The sequence below is a fragment of the Psammomys obesus genome, unplaced genomic scaffold (genome assembly GCF_907164565.1).
Source record: "Psammomys obesus unplaced genomic scaffold, mPsaObe1.curated_primary_1811, whole genome shotgun sequence".
Lineage (NCBI taxonomy): Eukaryota > Metazoa > Chordata > Mammalia > Rodentia > Muridae > Psammomys > Psammomys obesus.
In genome coordinates, this window is record NW_026596095.1 from 22,773,991 (window position 1) to 22,797,919 (window position 23,929).

General features: G+C 40.5%; 1 protein-coding gene across 1 annotated transcript in view; it reads right to left on the reverse strand.

Annotated features, from left to right (window-relative positions):
- Nfkb1 (nuclear factor kappa B subunit 1) overlaps positions 1-23,902 on the reverse strand; it is a 109,285-nt gene extending 85,383 nt beyond the window's left edge. Inside the window, exons 1-3 of the mRNA XM_055628196.1 lie at positions 23,778-23,902; positions 1,536-1,605; positions 171-210 (exon numbers count right to left, since the gene is read on the reverse strand). Coding sequence (XP_055484171.1) covers positions 171-203 — 33 coding nt within the window. The 5' untranslated portion in view covers positions 204-210; positions 1,536-1,605; positions 23,778-23,902. The remainder of the gene's footprint in view (positions 1-170; positions 211-1,535; positions 1,606-23,777) is intronic.
- Positions 23,903-23,929: the final 27 nt, after the last annotated feature.

Consider the following 23,929-nt stretch of genomic DNA (forward strand, 5'->3'; position numbering starts at 1 on the left):
AATACATATGAAAGTGCCCTCTCCAACCTTGGAAGAACAGATAAATTGAAAAAAAAAAAGTAATGTTTACTAATTTAGGGTCTGCCTGATACTGAGTCGCCAGGGCTGCACTTGTGTATTCTGGAATATGAATGCATTTAAATGAAGGTGTGAGTGAGGTGAGTACTTACTTGCCCAGTTCCATATGGATCATCGTCCGCCATGTTGAAGCTGTATACAATAAAAGAAAAGAAATCAAACTGTAATACCAGCACGAATGTTAAACCCCCACAACCTTGGCATATATGTAGGCTGAGGCTGTATTTCTGCAGGGCTCACAGACACAAATATAGAGGGATAAGACAAATGTAGAGAAACTTCAGCTTCTACCTATGAGTGGATGGACTCTGGATCCATGACAACATGGACAGGGCTGTTGTGTCCACCCTAGAGCTTCTACCCTGCCCATAGAAGAAGAGTTTCTTTGTCCTTTGCAAAAGGCTTCAGAAGGAGGGCATGGTGCATGCAGTTCCTCCTTGGCACAGGACTCTCATGGTAGGCAGCTCCCAGGATCCAACCCCCTCGCTAAGCTCACCATGTCCTCAGCTTGGTATAGCTGGTTCAACCTCTGTAAAAATCACCTGCAGATGGAGTCCTGGGGCATTTTCTACTCATTATGGTCTAAGCTTCAATGGTTTACAGTCTTATCCCTTTTGTGTATTTTTTCTCATGAACTCTGAGATGGTCTTAGAACTGTCTAGACTTGTTTGAGAAGCTAAGGACGTCCTGATACTGTTTTGTATTACATTGGGGAGGGGGCAGACAAGAGCCATAGAATGCCACCCTCTGCCCTCTTGTGAGGACCAGTGAAGGTTATTCTGCCATTGTCAAAGTGCAATGGAAATTCTGTAACTCGAAACAGTACAATAGAAAAATACCAGCGAGACCATCAAACCTGTAACTCAAATTTACTGAATTCTGGCCAGCCATTAATAAGACTGGCCCCAACTATCTTCAGTCCCCAGGTAAACATAAAGAATCATGTATTTGTACCTGAAAATCACATTTCCTGTAAGATAAGACACAAATGTAGAGAAACTTTGGCTTCTACCTATGAGTGGATGGACTCTGGATCCACGATAACATGGGCAGGGCTGTTGTGTCCACCCTAGAGCTTATACCCCTGCCCGTGGAAGAAGAGTTTCTTTGTCCTTTGTAAACCCAATGTACTGTCTAGTCTATGTCAGAAGTCTAGACCTCACACCAATGAAAGCATCTCAGGACATCCCCATAGGCACAAGGCTTCAGTGAACCTCTCTTGAGCCATAGCGCCACGTGATGATGGGAATGCAAGGGAGCCTCCTGAGTGCTTCCAGCGGCCCGTGAGTAACTAAGGGGAAGGAGTAGCTGGATGTCCTATGGAACACAGGTCTGCGGGAGGTGGGGGGGGTAGCTTAAAGTAAGGAACACTTGAGAATATTCAAACGCAAGCTGGAAAGATGGCTCCCCAGTGAAGAGTGCTTGCAGAAGACCCGGATTCGGCTCCCAGTACTTACACGGGGTAGTTCACGGTCGTCACACCCCACTTACAAGGGATCGGATCCCTCTTCTGGTCTCTGAGGGCACCTGCACACACACAGTATACAGAAACTTATATAGGCACACACACACACACACACATATAATTTAAATACACGTACACATTTAAAAAGGAAATACTTGCTGGGTATAGAGGCACAACCATGCTTTTAATCTCAGCATTTTGGAGGGAGGGGCAAGTAGATCTTTGTGTGGGAGGGGCTAGCCTGGACTACATGGTGAGTTCCAAGGCTACACAGTGAGACTCTGTCTTTAAAAAAAAAATTCAAACAGCTGTAACTAAATATATGTCTATTCAGGCAAGTAGTTAAGACAAGGAAATATTGACTGGATATAGTAAAGGGGCATAAAGTCATGCAAAACACCAGGGCTCTGCCGCTGCTGGGTGTGTGACTTTGGATACTAACTGATTCCACAGTGTTTTACACCATCCTTCTGACTCTAGGTTTCCCACTAAGCTGAGTGGTGTCATTCTGTCCTAACAATCTGAAAGCTGTCTCCTAAGGCTGAGGTGACACTATCGCCTTATTAACTGTCTTTATGTCACTGATCACGTGTATAGATGAACAAGGATGGCCCCAGTAGGCATGCTAACATGAAAGGAAGATAACTCAGGAGGCCTCAGCCCCAGACAGAGAACTACAGGCACATAAAGAATGCTGAGAGCAGGAGAAACAGTCTTCCCCAGGAAAGGGCACACTGACTGGTTATCCAATACCAGTGGAAAGAGTCATACAAGTAACATTATATAGATGGAGCTGACTGATTTTTGTACTAAGAAATGAAATATATATGTGTATATATGTATACATAACTCTCTCTATATGTTATATATATGTGTTATATATGTTATATATAAATATATATACATGTATATATATAAATTTAAATATATAACAACTAAAGAAAAAGAAGCCACGAATTTTGAAAGAGAGCAAGGGAAGTACATGGAAGGACTTGGAGAAAGGGAAATGATGTAATTATACTATCATCTTAAAATTATAAAAATTATTCTTTTAAACTGGATGGTTTTGTAGGCATTTGAGTGTGGGGACTTAACATAAACAGGTTCTCATCCCGACTGGAAAGACTTGAATTCCAACAGCTGAGTTAACAGATGGAAGAACAAACTCCTGGTCCGCACTCCAGACAAAGCCCTAATGAAGACTGCTCCACTTTAAACATGACAAACCACCAAACTGAGCAGTTTGTCAGAGTAACATCCCTCTCCCAAGGTTTTTAGACTATGTGTGTCTAAAAACACAACTCTATAAGTCACTAAAGGAGCTCAAGAAACACTTGGGCGACTTAGAATCTTGACTTATAAAGCCTTGATAATTGCTGAGGTTATGTAAATGTTAATTCATAATGGTGATGTAAATGCTAATTCATAATTTTAAAATATAATGTCAAAAGAAACCAAGAGTCACTTGGAAGGGATGAATCACTGGGTAATATTTGCATTGATTGCAAAAGCAAGTTTTATATCTAAAATGTTGAAATATCGACTAAGCCTTTGGAACTGTGGATTAGAAAAGCAGTGGGGAAAGTCCCTTCTGTACCCCGACTTCCTCAGCCTTCCCCCCACTTTCCTTTTGTCCACTCCTGTGCTTTTGAGGAAGGACCTTGAGTCACAAAGGGAGACAAGCCTGGGTCTCATTTCTGCTCCATCTTCCCCAATTGTGAGGCTTTTGGGAGACCTTCACACCATGTAAAGAGACATAGAAAACACAGCTAGATCTCAACAAATATCCAGGGAGTCGTGTCCAGAATTGCTAAAACAATCCTCTACAATAAAAGATCTTCTGGAGGTATCTCCATCCCTGATCTCAAGCTGTACTATAGAGCAACAGTTATAAAAACTGCATGGTACTGGCATAGAAACAGAATGGTGGATCAACGAAACCAAACAGAAGACCCAGAAATAAACCCACACACTTATGGACACCTGATCTTTGACAAGGATGCCAAAACCATACAATGGAGAAAAGACAGCATCTTCAACAAATGGTGCTGGTCTGACTGGATGTCTACATGTAGAAAAATGCAAATAGATCCATACTTATCACCCTGCACAAAACTAAAGTCCAAGTGGATCAAAGACCTCAACATAAAACCAGACACATTAAATCGGTTAGAAGAAAAAGTGGGGAACAGCCTAGAACTCATTGGTACAGGGGACAACTTCCTGAACAGAACACCAACAGCACAGGCTCTAAGAGCAACAATCAATAAATGGGACCTCATGAATCTCACATTAAGCATAATGTAACAAAACCAGCCAAATTCCAAGTATGTGACGCACTGGATGAGTGCTGAACATACTGTTTCCTGCATTCCTGTGGCAATCTTCCTAGTAACTAAATCTGACATGGGGGCATCTTGCTGCAGCAGTTGGATTGAGTGGAGAAACTCTAAAGCCATGGAGGTGAGCCATCAAGGACTGTCAGGAAATGTATAGCATTTAGGCTCAGAGACATAGGTAGTCTGAGATGTCCTACTCATGGTAAAAATAAAATAAAATAAAACAAACAAACAACAACAATAACAAAAAAAAACCAACAAAACTCCTGTTCAGTTAGATTTCATTGGGGGGGGCTCTAACTTTTCAAACCCATTAAAATGATATCATAATTCACAGAGAATCACAATTTGTACCTTGGAGAGTAGACTGTCAGATACCGGTTAGAAGGCATACTTGGCACTTGGGGGTGGGGTGGTGGTGGTTCAAAATTGTAGTAACTATAACTGGTGTTTATACAGGTGTAATTTTAATGTACCACTTTTTAGCAATAAGGGTAGTTACAGGGAAAAGGGACTTTCCATATCATTTTTGTTTTTTTTTAATTCTGTATGGTTAATAAATTACTAAAGATAAAATTATAAAATATGTTCAGACCTCATTTTCCTAGAGAATGTTTTGGAGAAAGCATGACATAAAGGCATGTACAGCACATAGCATGCAAAACATTCAAAGGTGGTAAGTTCTATTTCTGCAGAGCTATCCTCAGGATTTTATGATGTGCTCTGATGTAACTGTTCACATTATTATAAGTAATTATAAGTTAAATATTATAGAATTGCTATAAGAATTCAGAGAGATATGCAGTGATATGGAACTTTATCTAAATATATATTAGAGATATACTGTAATAGAAAAAGATGCTGTCTTTTTCTATTGTCCTGAGACTGGTAAATAAAGTATGAAGTACGAATGAGTCAGAAGTTCTCATTACTCCTGACCCCTCTTCAGAAGACATGTACTAAAAAACAGCTGGCTTTCAAATGGCCGTGTGTCCCCCTTTTCTGACAGTATGTTGCACTAATAATGAATGTTGGAAGTACACTTACTTTTTTCAGAAAGTTTTCCTTTTGTAAAGGAATTGATGTTTCTGTGTAACTACTACACTGAGATCTGCATTAACTAGTTTTCTACTCTTTCAATATTTTCAATATTATTTCACTGGGAGCATCATGACAATTATATAAAACAGCCACCTGGTGAATGCAAACATTCTGAGAGCTGGTAGAGATACCCATTTATGATGAAATGCAAATCTATCAGGATAGCAGACCCATGGAAAACATTCAGCTAGTTAATTCATGCAAAGCTTGTGAGTTGGAGATACAGAACACATGTTAACTAATCAGATAGTCTAATAAATTGCAGAAAAGAGAGCTCAGAATAAATTACAGAAAGAGTGATGCAAACAGTGAATGTTTTCACTGTCCTGAGAAAGAAATATTTGATAAGAGTGGCCCCATAGGCTCATATATTTGTATGCTTACTCACCAGGGAGTGGTATTATTTGAAAGGATTAAAAGGATTAGGAGGTGTGGCCTTATTGGAGGAAGTGTGTTACTGGGGATTGGGCTCTGAGGTTTCAAAAGCCCACCCCAAAGCCAGAGTCTTTCTTTCTCTGCCTGCAGATCATCATGAAGACTCTCAATTACTGCTCCAGTGCTTGCTCTCTGTCATGACAGTGGACTGAATGTTTGCAACTGCAAGCAAGCCTTCCATTTAATGCTTTCTTTTATAAAAGCTGCCTTGTTCACAATGTCTCTTTACATCAATAGAACAGTGACCAAGACAGAAATCTCCCACCCATATTCACGGGCAACTCCACCATTTGAGTCTGAAGTGGTTGTATGCCAGTGCCCTATGAAATGTTTGTGTTTTTCCCTGGAGTGAATTTTGAAGTGGTTCTCTACAGTATTCTGGGCTTATACAACTGGATGATTGGTTCTACCAGTTTCTGGGAGTGATCCAAACATCCTGGAAGGCTCAGAATTGCCCCAACAACAAATTACCTAATCCTAGTGCCAGTTATGCTGAGGAGGAGAAACCATTGTAAGTGCTCTGGCATCAGGACAAGGTGCTCTGGCTAGTACAGAGAAAGAAAGAGCTAAGCTTGACAGGTTGCTTCCCATAACCAAGGAACAGTAGGTAACATTCAAATATGTTATTTGTTACACTGAGCTCAGAAAAGATAGTCCATGTGAATAACTGAGAATTCAAGATGAGTCATTTGCTCAAGCTGACAGACTAGAGCCAGCTTTTTTGACTGCACTGTCTATGGCCCTTGCACTAGTGTAATGGGCAATGTGATTTTCCTCTTGACTTAAGTATTATCCATTTTAGAGAATCTTCACTCCAAGCCTCTCAAATGTGCTGGCTGAAACTAGTGTACTCATAATGTCAGCTGCTAGGTAGGATCTTCTCTTGTTTAAGGTTCTATTTCTTTTTATTGCATGTGACTTGAGTGTTTTGCCTATAAGCATGTACATACACCATGCATATGAGGGTGTTGGCAGAGTTAAAAGGAGTATATCAGATTTCCCTGGAACTAGAGTGACAGAAGGTTGTGAGCCACCGTATGGGTGTTAGGAACCAAAGCTGGGTCCTCTGCAAGAGCAGTAAGTACTCTTAACAGTTAAACTACCTCTCCAGCCATGTTAGGTGGGATCTTAAAGGGTTAAGCACCTGGGCTGCTGGCTGGATGGGGTAGGGGTAGGAAGCTGCCTGCCATGGTAACTCTACATTCCTGCTCTTACTGGTTGTTGTTGTTTTTTGTTTGTTTGTTTGTTTGTTTGTTTTTCAGATACGACTCTCTAGAGAAGATGGCAAGGAGCTGGTTTAAACCAGCTATATTTGCCAAGTCCCTCTTGTATGTGACCTAGAGTGAACTTGGCTTACAATAATCTTGTTATAATGGTAAATTCTCCACAGTAAAGGCTTTCTGCCAGTCAGCCGGTTTTGAGCAGGCCAACACATGAAGTGGCATGCTGTCATGGTGACTGGAGCAGGAAAAGGCTCCCTCTGTATTCACAGAGGGGTCTCTCCAGCCTCCATGCACACACATCGGCCAGTCAAGTTCCTTTGGGGAGACATACATCTCTCCTTTGGGGCGACAAACATTAGAGTCTCCAGATGTTTTCTTTCCTCTTGCAATGCTCCTTCTTTCACTCTGATCTCTGGGTGTATTTTCTGTTCCTACACTTACTGGCTGGTGGACACATCTAACTTTTCCACAGAGTTACAGAGCCTGAAGAACAGACTAGGACCCTGGCAGTGCATGGATTTCAAATGAGCTACTCACAAAGCAATCCAAATGTGAAGGTGAGAATACCAATACCCAGTCAGGTGAAACTTGAAGATTCTCTCAGAAACCAGTTACTAAACTAAAAATCAAAATGTGTTTGAGCTTTATCTATAGTGCTAACAGGAGCAGGTCCACAGTAAGCATGTATGCCATGTTCTGTGTCACAAGTAAAGCATGTTTGAAATGTTACCTGAATATTTTCTGTCCTTCATTAATTCATTAGAAAGCAATTATCCTATTATGTCAGATTCCAAAGAAACAACACTTCACATGAGTGACACAGTCTGAACTCAGAGTTTATAGCTGTGTTAGACTGAAAACAATGCCCACAAGTGTTTCACACCTCTCACACCATGGGGAAAATAAAATTGACATCTCTGCTCCTTAAATCTCATCAGGCAATGGCAGGCACTGGCCAACCAGAGGGTGGAGCCATGGACGCAGGTTTCAAGAAACCACACAATGACCAGAAGGGGAAGGCCTGGGCCAGCCCAATGAAGGATGAGAGCCCACATGGAGTAGAGAAGAAGCAGGCATAAGCCAAGACTTCCCAGGCTGAGCCCACAGTAGCAGAGGAGCTAAAGAACTGCACAGATAAGCCCGACAAACTACCACACACAGTCACAGGCTTACAAGAAGCACAGCATGTCTGTGTTTCTATTTGCTTTTTTGTGATTTCTCTTGCAGCAAAAGCTGACCAATCCAAACACTTAGTAAGTAGAAAGACAACAGCCTCAATGCTGCAGCTTGGTAAATGTCATGGGAACAGAGGGCATGTGGGGCATGGGTTAATTATCTTGGCAATTCGGTACCATAAATTTAATTACACTCAGTCACAGCACTGTATTTTGTACTGCCTTTTACTCAGTTGGCTACTGAATTCCCAACTGAGCAAAAACAAAAACAAAACAAACAAACAAAGAACAAGATATAAGTCTAAATCCTGTGGTATAAGCACATGATTAGAACTGTTAAAACTGCCAAGGTGTGAGCACTAGTGAGCCAGTGTTAGCTTTAAGTAAAGATGCCATTATGAAACAAGTTAATGCTACATTCAATCCCATCAACACTAACATCTATTTGAGTTTATTACTCGACAGCAAGCCCAATTCCCTCCCACTTTCTAACTTCTGCAAATATAACATTCTCAAACAAAACCAGCTGGCGATTTTGTTGTTACTCATTTCTTTCTTCATGGGGTTTCTTGTATATGCACCTCCTATCTATTTCCATGGCCACACCCTAGGTCAGACCTTACTATCTCTGACAGAAAGAGCTTTCTCCCATGGCAGAGCTTCTTCCTGTTACTTAGTGTCTTTCAGATCACTGCTAGGTGATTCACACAATGAAGTCTGAAGACCAAGTACTCAGCGTGTGATCATGTCATAGCATATCATATCCATTAGCATCTATCACCATGTTTCAATCCAAACACTTTACTATAGGGAAATATAGGTGTCTTGCTTGGCCAGCAAGATGGCTCTGCAGGTGAAAATGCTGCTAAGTCCAAGGACCTGAGTTTAATCCCCAGAACTCACATGCTTGAAGGAAAGAAACAACTTCCATTGCTGTCCTTTGACTTTTACACATGTGAATGCGTACTGCGCGCGCATGTGCGCGCGCGCGCGCGCACACACACACACACACACACACACACACAAAATAAATGTAACAATGCCTTGCTATTTCCACCTTGTATATACATCTTCACATGCCAAGATACCATCCTGTTTAAATATTACATACTCTGAAAGTGGCATTTAAAATCAACTTCTACCGTAAAATCTGTGTTTTCTCTTTCAATGTTATACTCATAGTCCCTATAAGGTCTATAACACGTATACTGGTGATTTTGTACTATAGTCCACTGTTCTACTGCAACTTAATTTTACATATATATTTATAGTCTCCTTAAATGTATCCATGTCTTAAATTCAGCAATGAGAGTTTTGATTTTTCTATTTCAAAACTGGAAGACTAACTTATATTGAAACCAGAGAGAAAGGGTCACTCACCAAGAACATGATTTTTTTTAAATATTAAATACCAATAACAGGCAAATTCTTAGAAACAAAAACACATTAGAGTTTGTCAGGGGACAGGGGAATGAGTGAAGACTGGATAAGGGAGTGATTATTTAGCAGATTCAGGGCATCCTTCCGGAAAGATGAGAAAGTTTCAAAATGAAGCTGTAGATAAATGCTAGCTAGCCAACATGTTGAATACACAAATGCCCTGGAATAACGTATTTTAAAAGGATTAAGAGCGTGCTACAGGTATTGCACATCAATTAAAAAATTCTTTAAAAGGCCTCTGTAAAACAAAGGACACTGTCGACAGAACAAAATGACAGCCTACAGACTGGGAAAGGATCTTCACCAACCATATATCTGACAGAGGGATAATATCCAGAATATATAAAGAACTCAAGCAGTTAAACAGCAACAAATCAAGTAATCCAATTTAAAGATGAGGTACAGAGCTAAACAGAGAATTCTCAATGGAGGAATATCAAATGGCAGAGAAACACTTAAAGAAATGCTCAACATCTTTAGCTATCAGGGAAATGCAAATCAAAACAACCCTGATATTTCACCTTACACCCATCAGAATGGCTAAGATCAAAAACTCAAGTGACAACACATGCTGGAGAGGATGTGGAGAAAGGGGAACCCTCCTCCATTTCTGGTAAGAATGTAAACTTGTACAACCACTTTGGAAATTAATCAGGTGCTTTCTGACAATTAGGAAAAGTGCTACCTCAAGATCCAGCTATACCACTCCTGGGCATATATCCAAAAGATGCTCAAGTATACAACAAGGACATTTGCTCAACCATGTTCATAGTAGCTTTATTTGTAATAGCCAGAAGCTGGAAACAACCCAGATGTCCCTCAGTTGAGGAATGGATACAGAAATTGTGATACATTTACACAATGGAATACTACTCAGCAATTAAAAACAAGGAAATCACGAAATTTGCAGGAAAATTTTCAGGTGGGAAGATCATCCTGAGTGAGGTATCCCAGAAGCAGAAAGACACACATTGAACATACTCACTTATAAATGGATATTAGACATATAACATAGGATAATCAATCATACTAAAATCTGTACACCTAGAAAAGCTAATCAAGAAGGAGGACCCTGGGTAAGATGCTTAATCTTCATTCAGAAAGGCAAATGGGACAGACATCAGAAGAGTGAGAAACAGGGAACAGGACAGGACCCTACCACAGAGGGCCTCTGAAAGACTTCACCCAGCAGGGAATCAAAGCAGATGCTGAGACTCATAGCCAGACTTTGGGCAGAGTGCAGGGAATCTTATGAAAGAAAGGAGAGATAGAAAGACCTGGAGGGGACAGGAGCTCCACAAGGAGAGCAACAGAACCAAAAAATCTGGGCACAGGGTTCTTTTCTGAGACTGATAAACCAAACAAGGACAACGCATGGAGATAACCTAGAACCCCTGCACAGATGTAGCCCATGGCAGCTCAGTGTCCAAGTGGGTTTCCTAGTAAGGGGAACAGGGACTGTCTCTGACATGAACTCAGTGGCTGGCTGTTTGATCACCTCTCCCTCAGGGTGGAACAGCCTTACCAGGCCACAGAGGAAGACAACGCAGCCAGTCGTGATGAGATCTGATAGACTAGGCTACATCTCGGATATAAAGTGAATAAACTGTAATAAATAAATTAATTAATTAAAAAAGAAATAAAGCTCAAATCAACAACAACAAAACATAATTCTTTAAAATCTCCACAAATCAAATTTCAGGCATTATAGATTAACTACTATTTGATCTTGCCATTTTCATATCTAATTATGAAACACGACAAAAGCCTAGGACACTGAAGAAGAGATACAGGCTGTGTGGCTGCAGTGAGCTCTGAGCTCACCTTCTTAGTGAGGGCACTTCCTAATCCAGGCTACAGGAAACAGAGCCCAAATAAAGAACCATTTGTCAGAGTGTCAGAGAAAAGAAGTACATGCAATCAGGCCACTTCTGCTCATTGGCAAAATACTAACAAAGATCTCTAAAAGCTCAGTGGAAAGGAACTTTGGGGCTATAAATGCTCTGACAAGATTACAGAGATCATACAGAGCTCAGAGACAATATGGATGCAATCATCTGGGTTGAAGAGACACCAGTAAATGTTCTGAACATGTGATTATGGCAATGTATGGTAAAAACATGTTATGAGAATCAGGAACACATCTTGAAATAAGGACAACTTTAAATCCATCTTAGTAAGGCTACAGAACCAACAGTCAACTTATTGCCTATTATGACAAATTTCAACTGTGTATAAAAGAAAAACATGTAAATTCTTCATATCATGGTATCTATAAAGAATAAATATTGAAGCCTAAAAAGATGCAGGAGCCTTTGTCCCAGAAGGCACAGTGATGACATTGTGCATCTAACTTTAAAGCATCTGACAAGAGTGTGTTCAGTGATATGAAGGAAAAGATAGACATGATTGGAGAATATCAGCAGCAAAATACAAAGACGTTTTAACAAACAGACATCAATCCTAGAATTGAAATGAAAATTTACCAGATGGACTTTGCAGTATGTTAGACATTTTAGAAGAAATGATTAATAAACTGAAACAAAGATCAATAAAAACTATCTAGACTAAGCTGGGAGTGGTAGTGCATGCCTGTAATCCAGCACTTGGGGAGGCAGAGGCAGAGGCAGGTGGATCTCTGTGAGTTCAGGTCCAGCCTGCTCTACAAAGTGAATCCAGGACAGCCAAGGCTACATAGAGAAACCCTGACTCAAAAAACAAAAACAAACAAACAAAAAACCCTATCCAAACCACAGAAGTGGATACTACCTCGGTGATTTAGGGGACAATATCAAGTAGTTTATGTATTTGTTTTAAAGTACTAGAAAAAAAGAGAAAAAATTTGTAGAAATAAAGGTAAGAATTTTCAAAGCTGGCTTATAAAACTCTGCCCATAGATAAAAGAATTTAAATCTCCATGTTGTATAAAGAGAAAAGTCCACAACTTGGCTAGGTAGAAAGATCCTGTCTCAATAAACAAACAAAATCACAAAATGTTAAGAAATAACCCTAAATTAAAAACTTCCCAAAGATCAAGGGGCCAGGCCATATGTATATATGCTTACACACACACATATATATATATGGAGAGCAGAAGAAAGGAGCAATGGTCATATGGCTGAGTTAGCATCTAACAGCAAAAGCTCAAAGACAATCTGAAGGTAACTTAGGGTGCCAAATGAAAGAGCACTGCTGCAGAATGTAGGCATCTGTTCTTGGACAATAAAGGTGAACTGACATTTTCTAATAAGGAAGAGCTGAGGGAATTCACAACTAGCAGAACTAACCAAAGGCATGCTAAAAACAGATCTTCGTGTTGATGAGAAATGACACAGACTTGGACCCATAGGAAGCAGTGAAAGCACTAAAAATGATAAAAATGGGGGTGCACGGCGCCTCGGCTTTTCAGTTCTTGGTTTTTAAAATACATCACTGTATTTCAATACAACATATTCAAAACAAAACAACATATTCTGGAATTGATAGTACCATGGGAGAAAAAAGGTCTAACACCACAAGTACAGAGAACAAATCAAAGCTTCCACATTGGGTATACCATTTTACAGAACTACCAGAAAGGAGATAAAATGCAACTTTTGAAGCTTGTTTCATTTAAAGGTTGGTAATGAAAGATGAAATGTGGGTAAAGATGAGGTAGCACAATATTAAATGTAACTGGAATAAACTCACCTACAAAAAGTAGAGATGTCAAACAGAACAGAAAAGCAAGATCCAAACAAGTGCTTTTCCTAAGAATTACATTTTAATATGAAAGACACAAAAACTGTTTTAAGCGCGGGAAGCTGTGCTAATAAAACACAAATACTAAACATAGGAAAGCAGCCTATGTCATAATCACCAATAAAGAAGGGGATGAAATATTACCCAGGACAGTGAAGAATATCAAAGCACCTAACTAAGCACCTAAGTGAGAAACATGCTGTGGAGGAAACAAACACTGCATTCTCACAGGGTACAAGGTGAAAAAGCAAGAAGGGATGAACCTCCTTCATCAAGCCCCTTGGTAATCCTATTCATGGCAGGGGGCTGGGTGTGCTATGACCTTATCACCTCTTAAAGGCCCACTACTCTTAATACCACACTGGCCATCTGTGTCTTGTAGGGCTGCAAGCAGAACATTCACAAAGACAGACAGAACACTAGGTCATATCACAGCTCAACAAATTTCAGGCAAGTATGCAGGATATGTACTGTTGCCTGAATAGGACTCCCCAACAGTTCATGTGGCAAAGGCATGGTCAACAGGGAAGTTAAAGACTGCTCCTGAGGAGTGACATGTCCTTAGAGACCATGTCCCTGAAGTACGCTGGGGGACCTTAGCAAGTTCTCTTTTTCGTTTTGCTTCCTGGCTGATGAGCAGGTAGGTTATGCTTCGCCAAATGCTCTGGCCATGATACACTGCCACGCTGACCGTTTACAGTAACAGACCACCCAGTAGCAGACTGGAGCGTCCAGTCTTTTTTTCCTTTTTCCTTTATACGTTAATTAACTCAGGCATTGCATTATAGTGACAGAAAGTTATTTGGCTCTTCAAGCTTTAGAAAAACTAATATCAAAAGGGAAATGTAAAACTAAAAACATTCCATAATCTAAACTCCATTTAGGTCTGCACTTCTGTTTTGGTCAGTATTTCTAAGTACCTGGCACAGAAGGGGAGCTTGATGGCTCCTCTGATGAATTGCGACTGTAAAACTAAAACTCTACATATGTCAGCTGTATTTAATAATTTCCTGAAGTGTAAACAGGATTACCTTGTAAACCATTTGTCAATTCTGCTACATGAAAGCTGGGAGGTAAGTTAAAATGATTGCTAGGATAAGCAAAAGCTAGTTTCCCTCTCTCCTCCCCACATCTAACCCTAACCCTGAGACTCTGTTATTTACCTTCTGTTCATATTTCTGGTGATGAGCTTATATTTCGTCAGTGACTTATCAAGTTAAGAGCTGCATTCCTTCTATGTCCTTCTATGACAGATAAAGGCTCAGCTTACTCCATCACCACTGTCTCTTATTCTTCTTCCGAACTGCAGTCGATTTAGAATCAAATACTAAATTTTATATTCAATGCCTGTCTCAAATGTGCCATAGTTTTCTTTGCATAAATTAAATGTAAGAGACTATGTCGTGGAGGGAGAATATTAGACTCTAGAGGGCTTCTCTGCCCTAGCCAGTTCACAAATAATTGAGACAGAGACCTTTTGGTTTTATAAAAGCTTTAAGGCACAGTAACTGGGCAGATACCAACCCTCTAAGCTATTTTGCTATTTCCCAGCTACATACTCCAAGTTACTTGCCATAATTTTTCCTGTCTGGGCTGCTTCTGTTTCATCAGGCAAGCCCTCATGGCCACATGCCCACAGCCCATTTTGTCCCATGGTGACTTTCTTCTCTCTGGCTCCTTCTCCTGCTACATCTTCAGCTTCCTCTCCTCCGCTCCAAACCCTCAGGCCCTGAGAACCTACTTCTCTTCTGCCCAGTTACAGGCTTCAGCAACTTTATTAACCAATCAACTTTATGTTAGGTAGAACAAGGTTTACACAACCAAGACCGGTGTACATAAGGATGTATTCGTCTGGGTGGTAACCAGATCTTCAGGGGAGGCAGTAATTAGCATTAGAATACATAGCACCCAACCACCCCCAACAAGACCAGCTAATAACGCCATGATAAAATTCTCCAAACATCTACTGTCAGGACCTAAAAGTAACCCACTATTCACCAAACCAACAGTTCTTCATATAATCATAGAAAGTCAAGAACTGGCTTCACGTACACACTCATGACCCATCAAGATGACAAGAAAACCTGAGGTCTTCTAATTAACAAAATGACATAAACAAAGCCTAATTAAAACTGAAGGAGAAAGTAAGGGTTAGGAAGGATTGTTAGACTGCCAGAGTGAGAAGGCTGTAGAATGGCATAGAGGGCTAGCCATGGCTCCCCTTATGTGTGGAAATGACAGGGCTAAGAGTAGTGATTTAAACTGATATACTGATGGGGGCAACCTCTGTGGAGATGCTGAAGTATCTCAGCGATAAAACCCTATTTTCTGTGATTTGCCCCAAATGGCTAGCCCACTTCTGTTCAGCAGATATGTAATAAGTACAGAGACACTGCCTAAAACATCATCCATCTATTGCAACACAGGATTAAACTACTTCAACAGCAGCTTCGACTAACTCCTTTTTGGCTATTACAACAGACTTTCTAAGAGAAGCAGGGTGTTTCCCCCACCCATGAGAAAAAGAAAGAACCATAATTGCAGGGTAAATGACCAACCATGTAGTACTCTTAAATAATCAGCAAATATTTTAATGTTTCTGTGCTTGTTGAAACTGAGTTAAATGTCTTCAATGGGAAATTGGGTAAATACATGGAGAGAAACTCTATCACACCAAATGAGTACTATAATTAGCATGAGAACAATGGAAGATATTTAGTTATTGTCAGATACCATGCCTTTGATTTAAATTTCCCAAGTGCAGCAATGTTTACTTAGAATATTTCTTAGAATAGGGAAGCAACTTTTTTTTTTTAGTATTGTGTATGGAATAGTCTTGTGCATAATAGACAAATACCTGACCAGTGGGCTAGCTGCATCTCCAGATCCACTGTTTTCAGTTTCTAAACTGGGGGACTGACATGAAATGCCTACCAAAACCTATTCATAGGCAACAACTCTTCTTTCATGACCTCTTCCCCTTTTAACCATGAAGTTTATAACCAATTTTCTGGAACTCGGATTCACCTTCTAGATTATTCTATTTCTACATTGAAGATCTGGCATTACAGAGGACTCTATTTAAGCCTTTATTTATGTTTTCATTGTCATTGTTTTGTCCAAATCTTTCAAGGCTCTGAGGTTTAATGATACTTACACAGACTAGTTATAATGCCCCATGGATTCAAAGCATTAGAAATTAATTACTTAAATAAAGTATTCAACTGGCTGTGTTTTGCTTTCACTATAATCCTTCTCCTCTAGAAAGTCCTTCCCAGGTTTTCAACCTGGTTTGGAAGAAGTAGTTGGAGTGCATTAAAAAAAAAATTCTTACTTCCTGGATTTTATATTTGTTTTCAGTTTTGGTTTAATATAAACCACCAGTGTTATATAGTCTTATAAGTAGCCCACAGGGCAAGCTTAGGTCTGACTTAACTTTTACTCTCAACCTCATCTGTGTTTTTCTTCCTCTCTACTCTAAATTTTCCTTATATGAATGGCCATCTGTATTTCTTCCATCGTTCCATACTGTCTTCCTTTAAAATTTCTAAGCCATAAAAGAACATCATAGGGGCTGCTGAGACGGCTCAGCAGGTAAAGGCACTTGCCACCTGCCACACCATGCAACCTGATTTCAAATCTCCAAGATCCACATGGTGAAAGCAAAGAACTAACTCCTGCAAGCTGCCCCCCACCCAATGTCCACAAACTAGATAAATCTATGTAACTTTTTAAAAGTTCACCACATGTAGAACTTTATACTAGATGCTGTTGTCTCCCGTACCTTTCCCATACCTTAGCAAAATAATAAAGCCTTTAAGTAAGCCTTAATAGCCAAACACCAGCAAATCGGTAAGCCTACAAAGAAGCCCATGTGAAAAAACTGATAGCTTAGGGAGCATCTTGAAGAGTCATTAACAGAAATTGTGGTGCATTTACACATGGAATACTTCTCAGCAATTAAAAACAAGGAAATCATGAAATTTGCAGGCAAATGGTGGGATCTAGAAAAAAATCATCCTGAGTGAGCTATCCCAGAAGCAGAAAGACACACATGGTATATACTCACTTATAAGTGACTATCACATATAATACAGGATAAACATACTAAAATCTGTACACCCAAAGAAGCTAAACAAGAAAGAAGACCCGGGGTAAGATGATCAATCCTCACTTAGAAAAACAAATAGGATGGACTTTGGAGGTAGGAGAAAACAAGAAACAGGACAGGAGCCTACCATAGAGGGTCTCTGAAAGATTCTACCTAGCAGTGTATCAAAGCAGAGGCTGAGACTCATAACCAAACCTTGGGCAGAGTGCAGGAATCATATAAAAGAAGGGGGAGTTAGTAAGACATGGAGCAGACAGGAGCTCCACAAGGACCAAATATATCTGGGCACAAGGGCCTTTTCTGAGACTGATTCTCCAACCATGTTGGATATAACTTAGAACCCCTGCTCAGATGTAGCCCATGACAGCTCAGTATCTAAGTGGGTACTCTAGTAAAGAGAATAGGGACTATTTCTGACATGAACTCAGTGGCTAGCTCTTTGATCACCGCCCCCCCTTAGTGGGGGGAGCAGCCTTGCTAGGCCACAGAGGAGGACATTGCAGCCAGTCCTGATGAGACCTGATGAGACCCAGGGTCAGATGGAAGGGGAGGAGGTCCTCTCCTATCAGTGGACTGAGAGAGGGGCAGGGAGGGAGGGAGGGTGGGATTGGGAGGGAATGAGGGACAGGGCTACAGTTGGGATACAAGGTAAATAAACTGTAATTAATATAAAAAAATAAAAATTAAAAAAACACCAAAAAACTGAAATAATTTTTAAATATGTTTTGCTTAATTGTGCTTAACGCTGGCTAACAGATCATTAAAGATTTTGTTACTTGAGCAGGGAGTATATAATAACAAGTAAGCATGTACTTTCTGTATTTGGAAACCTTGGAGCTTTTTGTATTGCTTAATTCACTAATAAATAGTTCATATCTGACTAGTTTTCATTCATGTTATGGATAATGATCAAAATTTGAATAACAAACAAAAGGAGTAGTACAACTATTACTGGAAAAAAAACATGAGGTAGAAATTTGTGTTAACATATTCGAAATAGTCACTATCTTGTTCCTAAAAATTCTTGTCTTTGAAGGCATATTTTCTAAGACAATTAAATGATTTATTTTTTTCTATTAAAATGAGTTGTGGGCTTGACAGAGAGCCAGTAAGTATGTAGAGACTGTCATCACTTTTTGCTTTTCTTCTCTGCGCACTGAGAGACATGAGAACTGGCGGAAATACAGTAAGCGGAGGATGAGCTCTCACTGATATATGGCATAACAGGGTTGGTTCAAACCACAGTATACATAAAACATGTAATCATTTTGGAAGCTTTTTGCTCTTTGAATAAATAAGATTCATTCAAACAACCTGTTCTCTTAAATGTTAACCTCTTTCTCTAGAAGAATACTCAATCTGATCTTTTTTCCTTTAGTTGAAGTTTATAAATAGTAAGCCTGCTATAGAAACTACAGTGAGACTCATTTATCAAAAAATTTACATTAAAGGAAAAAAACAATAAATGTTAAATCTAATATGAAACATATGGCTGCCTATATGTCTTTGACTAATACAGTAGCTAGGACAAGTTAGAGCTTCGCTTGTTCTAGATTTATGCAGAAGCTACAGGATGAATTCATCATGCAGTGGAGCACAGCTAAACATTATGAGCGTTATGAGAAAGACACAGGCAGTGTGCTTGGGTTGTCTATAATTTTAACTGACAAACACCTCTGCCAGTCATCTTCACAGCCTTTTTCAGCAAAGACAGCTGAACATGGAAAATGTTTTGGGTACAAACGCAAATTCTTAAATTATCTGAGCTTCTTGGCAACAACAAAAAAGATTATGTATGCATATGTGTATATATGTACTGATATATGATATACATTCATACATATACATGTATACACATATACACACATAAACATATATGTATACATATATAGTGACATATATATATGTATACATGTACACTATTTTTTCTCATTGTATATGTATGCTTATGGGTGTTGTGAAAAGTGGTGAGGCAAGAACAAGAATTAGGACAGAAGACTGTTCTAAGGCTTCCCAGACACAATGACATAGGATGGTGACTAGCTTCTTGTTCATTTCTAGTCGGGCTGGTATATTTCATTGAATAAATTGAGTCTATCAAAAACAAGTGTTCAGATGCATAGTTTCAAGCTCAATTTCTTGAAAGTGCTACAACTGAGGAACGAATAGAGCTTACTCTTGGGAGCCTCAAGTTTTACAGTATTGCAAGGTCATCACAAGGTCAAAATGGAAACACAGTAAACCCCCCCAGGGTTTCCCATCTAGTTCCTTGGAACAGGCAGACTCATGAGTAACAAACACTTACTTCGGGAGGCCATATTTTATTTAGACGTTTTGGTTGGTGGATTGGGATATGCGTTAGCAATCTTTGTAGTAGCATTGGTTCCCTTTTTGGAGAGGCTAGCACTGAAATACAGTTTCAATGGAATTTAGAGAAGTTCTAACTCTACAAGAAAGCTTTACACACACACACACACACACACACACACACACACACACACTTTACCCATATAAGTGCATTTTACCTGTATAAGTGCATTTTGGTTACTTTATTACCTTGTTTGGCTAGTGTCTCTAAAACTTGAAAATTAAAAAGATAGTTTTCTATTTCATAAAATCTTCCTTTCGGCTTCATTTTTAAAAGAGAGAACAGTAGGTAATTTTTAGTAATTTATTCACTCTAACAAATCATAAATTTACATAAAATATGATATCTAGAGAGCAAAAACTGTGTTTTAGGCTTCTTTTACCAGAAGAGTATGCTTTTTATTGCCTATAGGAAAAAAACTGTCAAAACAAGTTAACTAAAACAATTTAATGTAATTCAGTCATTTATCAGCTATCATCTAAGTACCAACAAACTTAATGTAAGGATTAAAGAGTTCTTGTTAGTATAGATTAGATGTTATTTGCTTTTCATTAGAACTATAGGATTTGACTCTTTCAGTCTTTTATTCTTTTAATAATTTTAGGTTCTTCTAAAGACTATGGCTTGTAGAATACTTACAGCCTTGAAAACTAGCTTTTTTTCCTCCCACAGTTAAAGGATTGAGATATTTTAAGTTCATGAGAATTAAGGGTCAGACTAAAAGCTGGTTTAGGTAGCTTGGGACCTAACAGTAAGAGGTAGAAAGGTGGAAGGTAATTTGTACTAGATAATTAAAACATATATACTGCTGTTCCAGTTTTTAAAACAAACAACAAAGTAAGCCTATCAAACTTACATTACTGATAATTAAGTCTGTGTTCATTACTACTCAAAGTATAATGGCTTCTTAGTAACAGATTTAAAATTTTTAAGTAAGTAGTACATAGGATCAATACTCTAACAAATGTCGTATCTATATTCTCTCCTCTTTGACTTCACAATCGTTACCAAATCCTATCTTCCACTCTCACCTGAAAACATCAACTAGCATGGAGGAACAGTCCTCTAAGACAGGACAGAAGCAAGAAGGGTAAAGCAACTTCATCAGCAGGAAAAGAATGTCCTCCCCCCTTCTTTCTCCCTCCCTTCCCTTCTTTCTTCCCAACAAAGCAATGCATACTCATTAAGGCAACAGCACAAAGATAACAACTATTTAGTCTTCCAAACTATGTGGTTTTTAAACCTTTCCTGGGTTCTACTTGCAAGACTGTGCCCTTCTTCCAAGCATTTCTCCCTGAGGCTAAGTGCCTGCACTTAGTTAAAAGTCCCAAATCGCCTAAGCTTCATCAGAAGACATCGGCGGGGTATATGCACTTTTACTATTCCACCTGCTCACCTCTAACAGCCCAACCAGGTTCAGTACTGACAAGACAGTGAAAGCACCACTCACAGCTCCCAGAGGCAGAAGAAAGTCCTCCAGTTCTCAATCAGCCTTAATCAGACAGAAATGCAGGCACAAGGCACGTCATGAGTCTGCTAGCACTAAAAGTCTATTCCACCTTCTCCTGGCCCCCTTCTTCTAACACAATCACACTACGGTATATAATTCATGTTGTAAGCAGAAAGCTGCTAAGCCATCCAAACAAAACAACTTCCTTCCAGAGGACAAATCCATGAGAACTTTTGCACAGATACCAATTCACATACATCTGATTCCTGCTCAATTTACCACACTAGAGCATAACACAAGGATTTACTCCTCTGATTCAACTATTGCATTCCAGGTGCACTTCCTAACGCAGTAGCCCTGGGCCCAGAACATGACATCTATCGTTTAATTCTGGAAGGGGGGAGAAAGGTATTTTGATCATTATCCCAAAAATCCTGAAGGCAAGGCGGCAGGTATATGGAGGTATAGTTTCAAAGTAGAACACTCAGGAGATCCTGGGTTTGATCCCCAGTCTGGATAAACAATGAATCCTCATGGCAACTCAAGAACAATTACTTTAGCTTACTGTTTACAACTGCCAGTTACTTTTCTTTCTTTTCCCAGGCTCAAATTAATTGAAGGTTATAAGTGGTCACTTCCCCCTAAAAGCCAGAACTTTCCCCTGCTCTGAGCAGGGGAATACCTCATAAATAAATTAGGTAAAACTATGGGCTTGCTGACTGAACGACAATCCACAATCCATTTAGCTGCCAAGTCTTTATCTAGATCCATCTACCACAATGAGCAATCCCTGAACGTCAAGGCAGTGGCTTACTTCATCAGTTATCTGGAAGTCTGTGACTGGCAGTGAAAACAGCCCGCAGAAATTCTAGCCTCTTTGCTTAGCTTCGATTCGATTCGTTTGAAGGGACCAGGGCAAGGAACACAGACACAACACTAACTGTTCACGCTGCCCACTTCCAACTAGTCCGGCTCTAACTCATTTCAACTCATTCAGCCTGGCTGAGCTAGTCTCCAAGGCAGAAGTTAAAAAGGAAGCACAAAGATCAAAGCAGTGCTTGCGAAGGGGAAGGGCTATTTTTGTATGTATACTCCAGTATTTACTAACTGGCTTTGAAACACAGGCACATTTACTACCTTACGCAGCTCAAGTAATCACCATGTGTAGACTGGCTACCGAATTTCCGAACAAAGATAAGAGACAGCCAGGTTGCCACCAACCTTCAACAGGATTAAACAACTTTCTTTAAGAGTCTTTTGGTTTTTGAAGTGGTTAGCGTTTCACAGCGAGTATAGTATTTTAGTGCCAGCGTTAAGTCTAAGTAGAAGCCTTCTTTCGTGTTCAAGTTTGCTCAGTATGTTAAGCCAAGAAGACCTTTTCTCTAAGCTAGCAAGAGACTCCCAGATGTACCAACATGGGCAAGGGTTGCAGATTTCACATCCCCTTCATTATATGTGTTCTTTTAGTCATCCAGAGGAATAATAAATGTTAAATGCAGCAGGAAGCAAACCTTTCTAATTCCAGTCTTCTCAAGTTCATATGCTAGGTACTTTGCTGTAAATAATTTACATAATTTTTAGTGCACCAAACAGCAAGAGGCTTCATTTCTAGAAAGCACAATATTAAAATCAGGGAAAAAGCACACTTCAGTTAGGGCCTTGCTTTAATCAAGTTTCCCTTTTTAAGGTCTGACAAACATTTATGAATTTCATGCCATGCAAGAATGCTCAGCTGAGGATTCCATTAGAAAGCTACCGAACTCTATCTTGATCTCCATCTTTAGTATTTACCAACGATCATCAGTCTGAACCCCAAGATTTGATGCCACGTCTATCAAATGTTAATAAACACCAGAATCATTTCTCAGTTATGAGACCTACAATAGCAACAACAACAACAAATTTTAAATATGGTTACTCAGGAATCTGCAGTGTCAACCTTTGCCTTTAAAGTTCATTTAAAAAAAAAAAAACAGGTTAAATCTAGATGAGGAAATCTTTTATCATTAAGTTTTAAGTTTTAGAATAGATTAATAAACAGAGCCAAGATCAGTGTCTCTCTCAGAAGCCGAAGGAAGCATACATGCAGGAGAGGCGCCGCCGTTTGTATCGTTTTCTGTTTTAGAGGTCACGCACAATACATGGTGCCATTATCCTAGAGTGTCCTGTAATTAAGAGTCTAAAAGGTGCTATTAGCAGGTAATTTCTCTCTCAAATGCCAGGCCTGGAGAATCGGTACGAGGCCCTCCTTATATTTTGAAAATCAATGTTGAGATTTGGCAGCTGAATGCATTATATGTGTGTTGGCCGGGTGTGTGTGTGTGTGGGGGGGGGGTCTATCACAGATCGGAAAGCGGGCCCCAGACTCTCCCGCAGGATTCCGAGGAGCTGGAAAGGGCTTTGCCAGCCAGACGGTCTGACAGGCACTTCTGCTTTCATTTCAGCGACCGCCCTTGGGTGAAATCTGGCTGTGCACTGCACCAGGCACCTTTCTATCTCGCCTTCGCCGCGGCAGATCTCAGCCTGGCCGCCACCTCCCCTGCGGCAGGGGCTTGGGCAGCAATTTCTAAAACTTTGTTAAGAGTTCCCCTCGGGTTCCCGTTCCCGCCCGCGGAGACGCGGAGGGCCCCGCCGAGCGGGCGAGGCCTCGGGCCGCCCAGTGCGGATGTGCCCCGTTCCCGCAGCCGGGGGAGGAGGGAGGCTCGCGCCCCGCAACCCCCGCCCGGGACTCCCCCGCGGACCCTCCCGGGGCCCCGAGCAGCAGGCGAGCCCGGTGGGACCCGCTGCCGCGGTGCTGCGGAGAGGTGGCGGCTCCGGTCCTCGACCTCCCACCCCCACCCCGAGGGCTTACCCTGGAGGTGCGGCGCGGCCTCTCCGCGCCTGCGGGCTCCCGCTGCGGGGCGGGGCAGGGCGGACCGGCGGGAGCCCGAGCCGGGTCGGGGCGCGGGCGGGCGGACGGGCAGCTCAGCGGCGCGCCATGGCCGCGGCGCGGAGCGGGAAGCG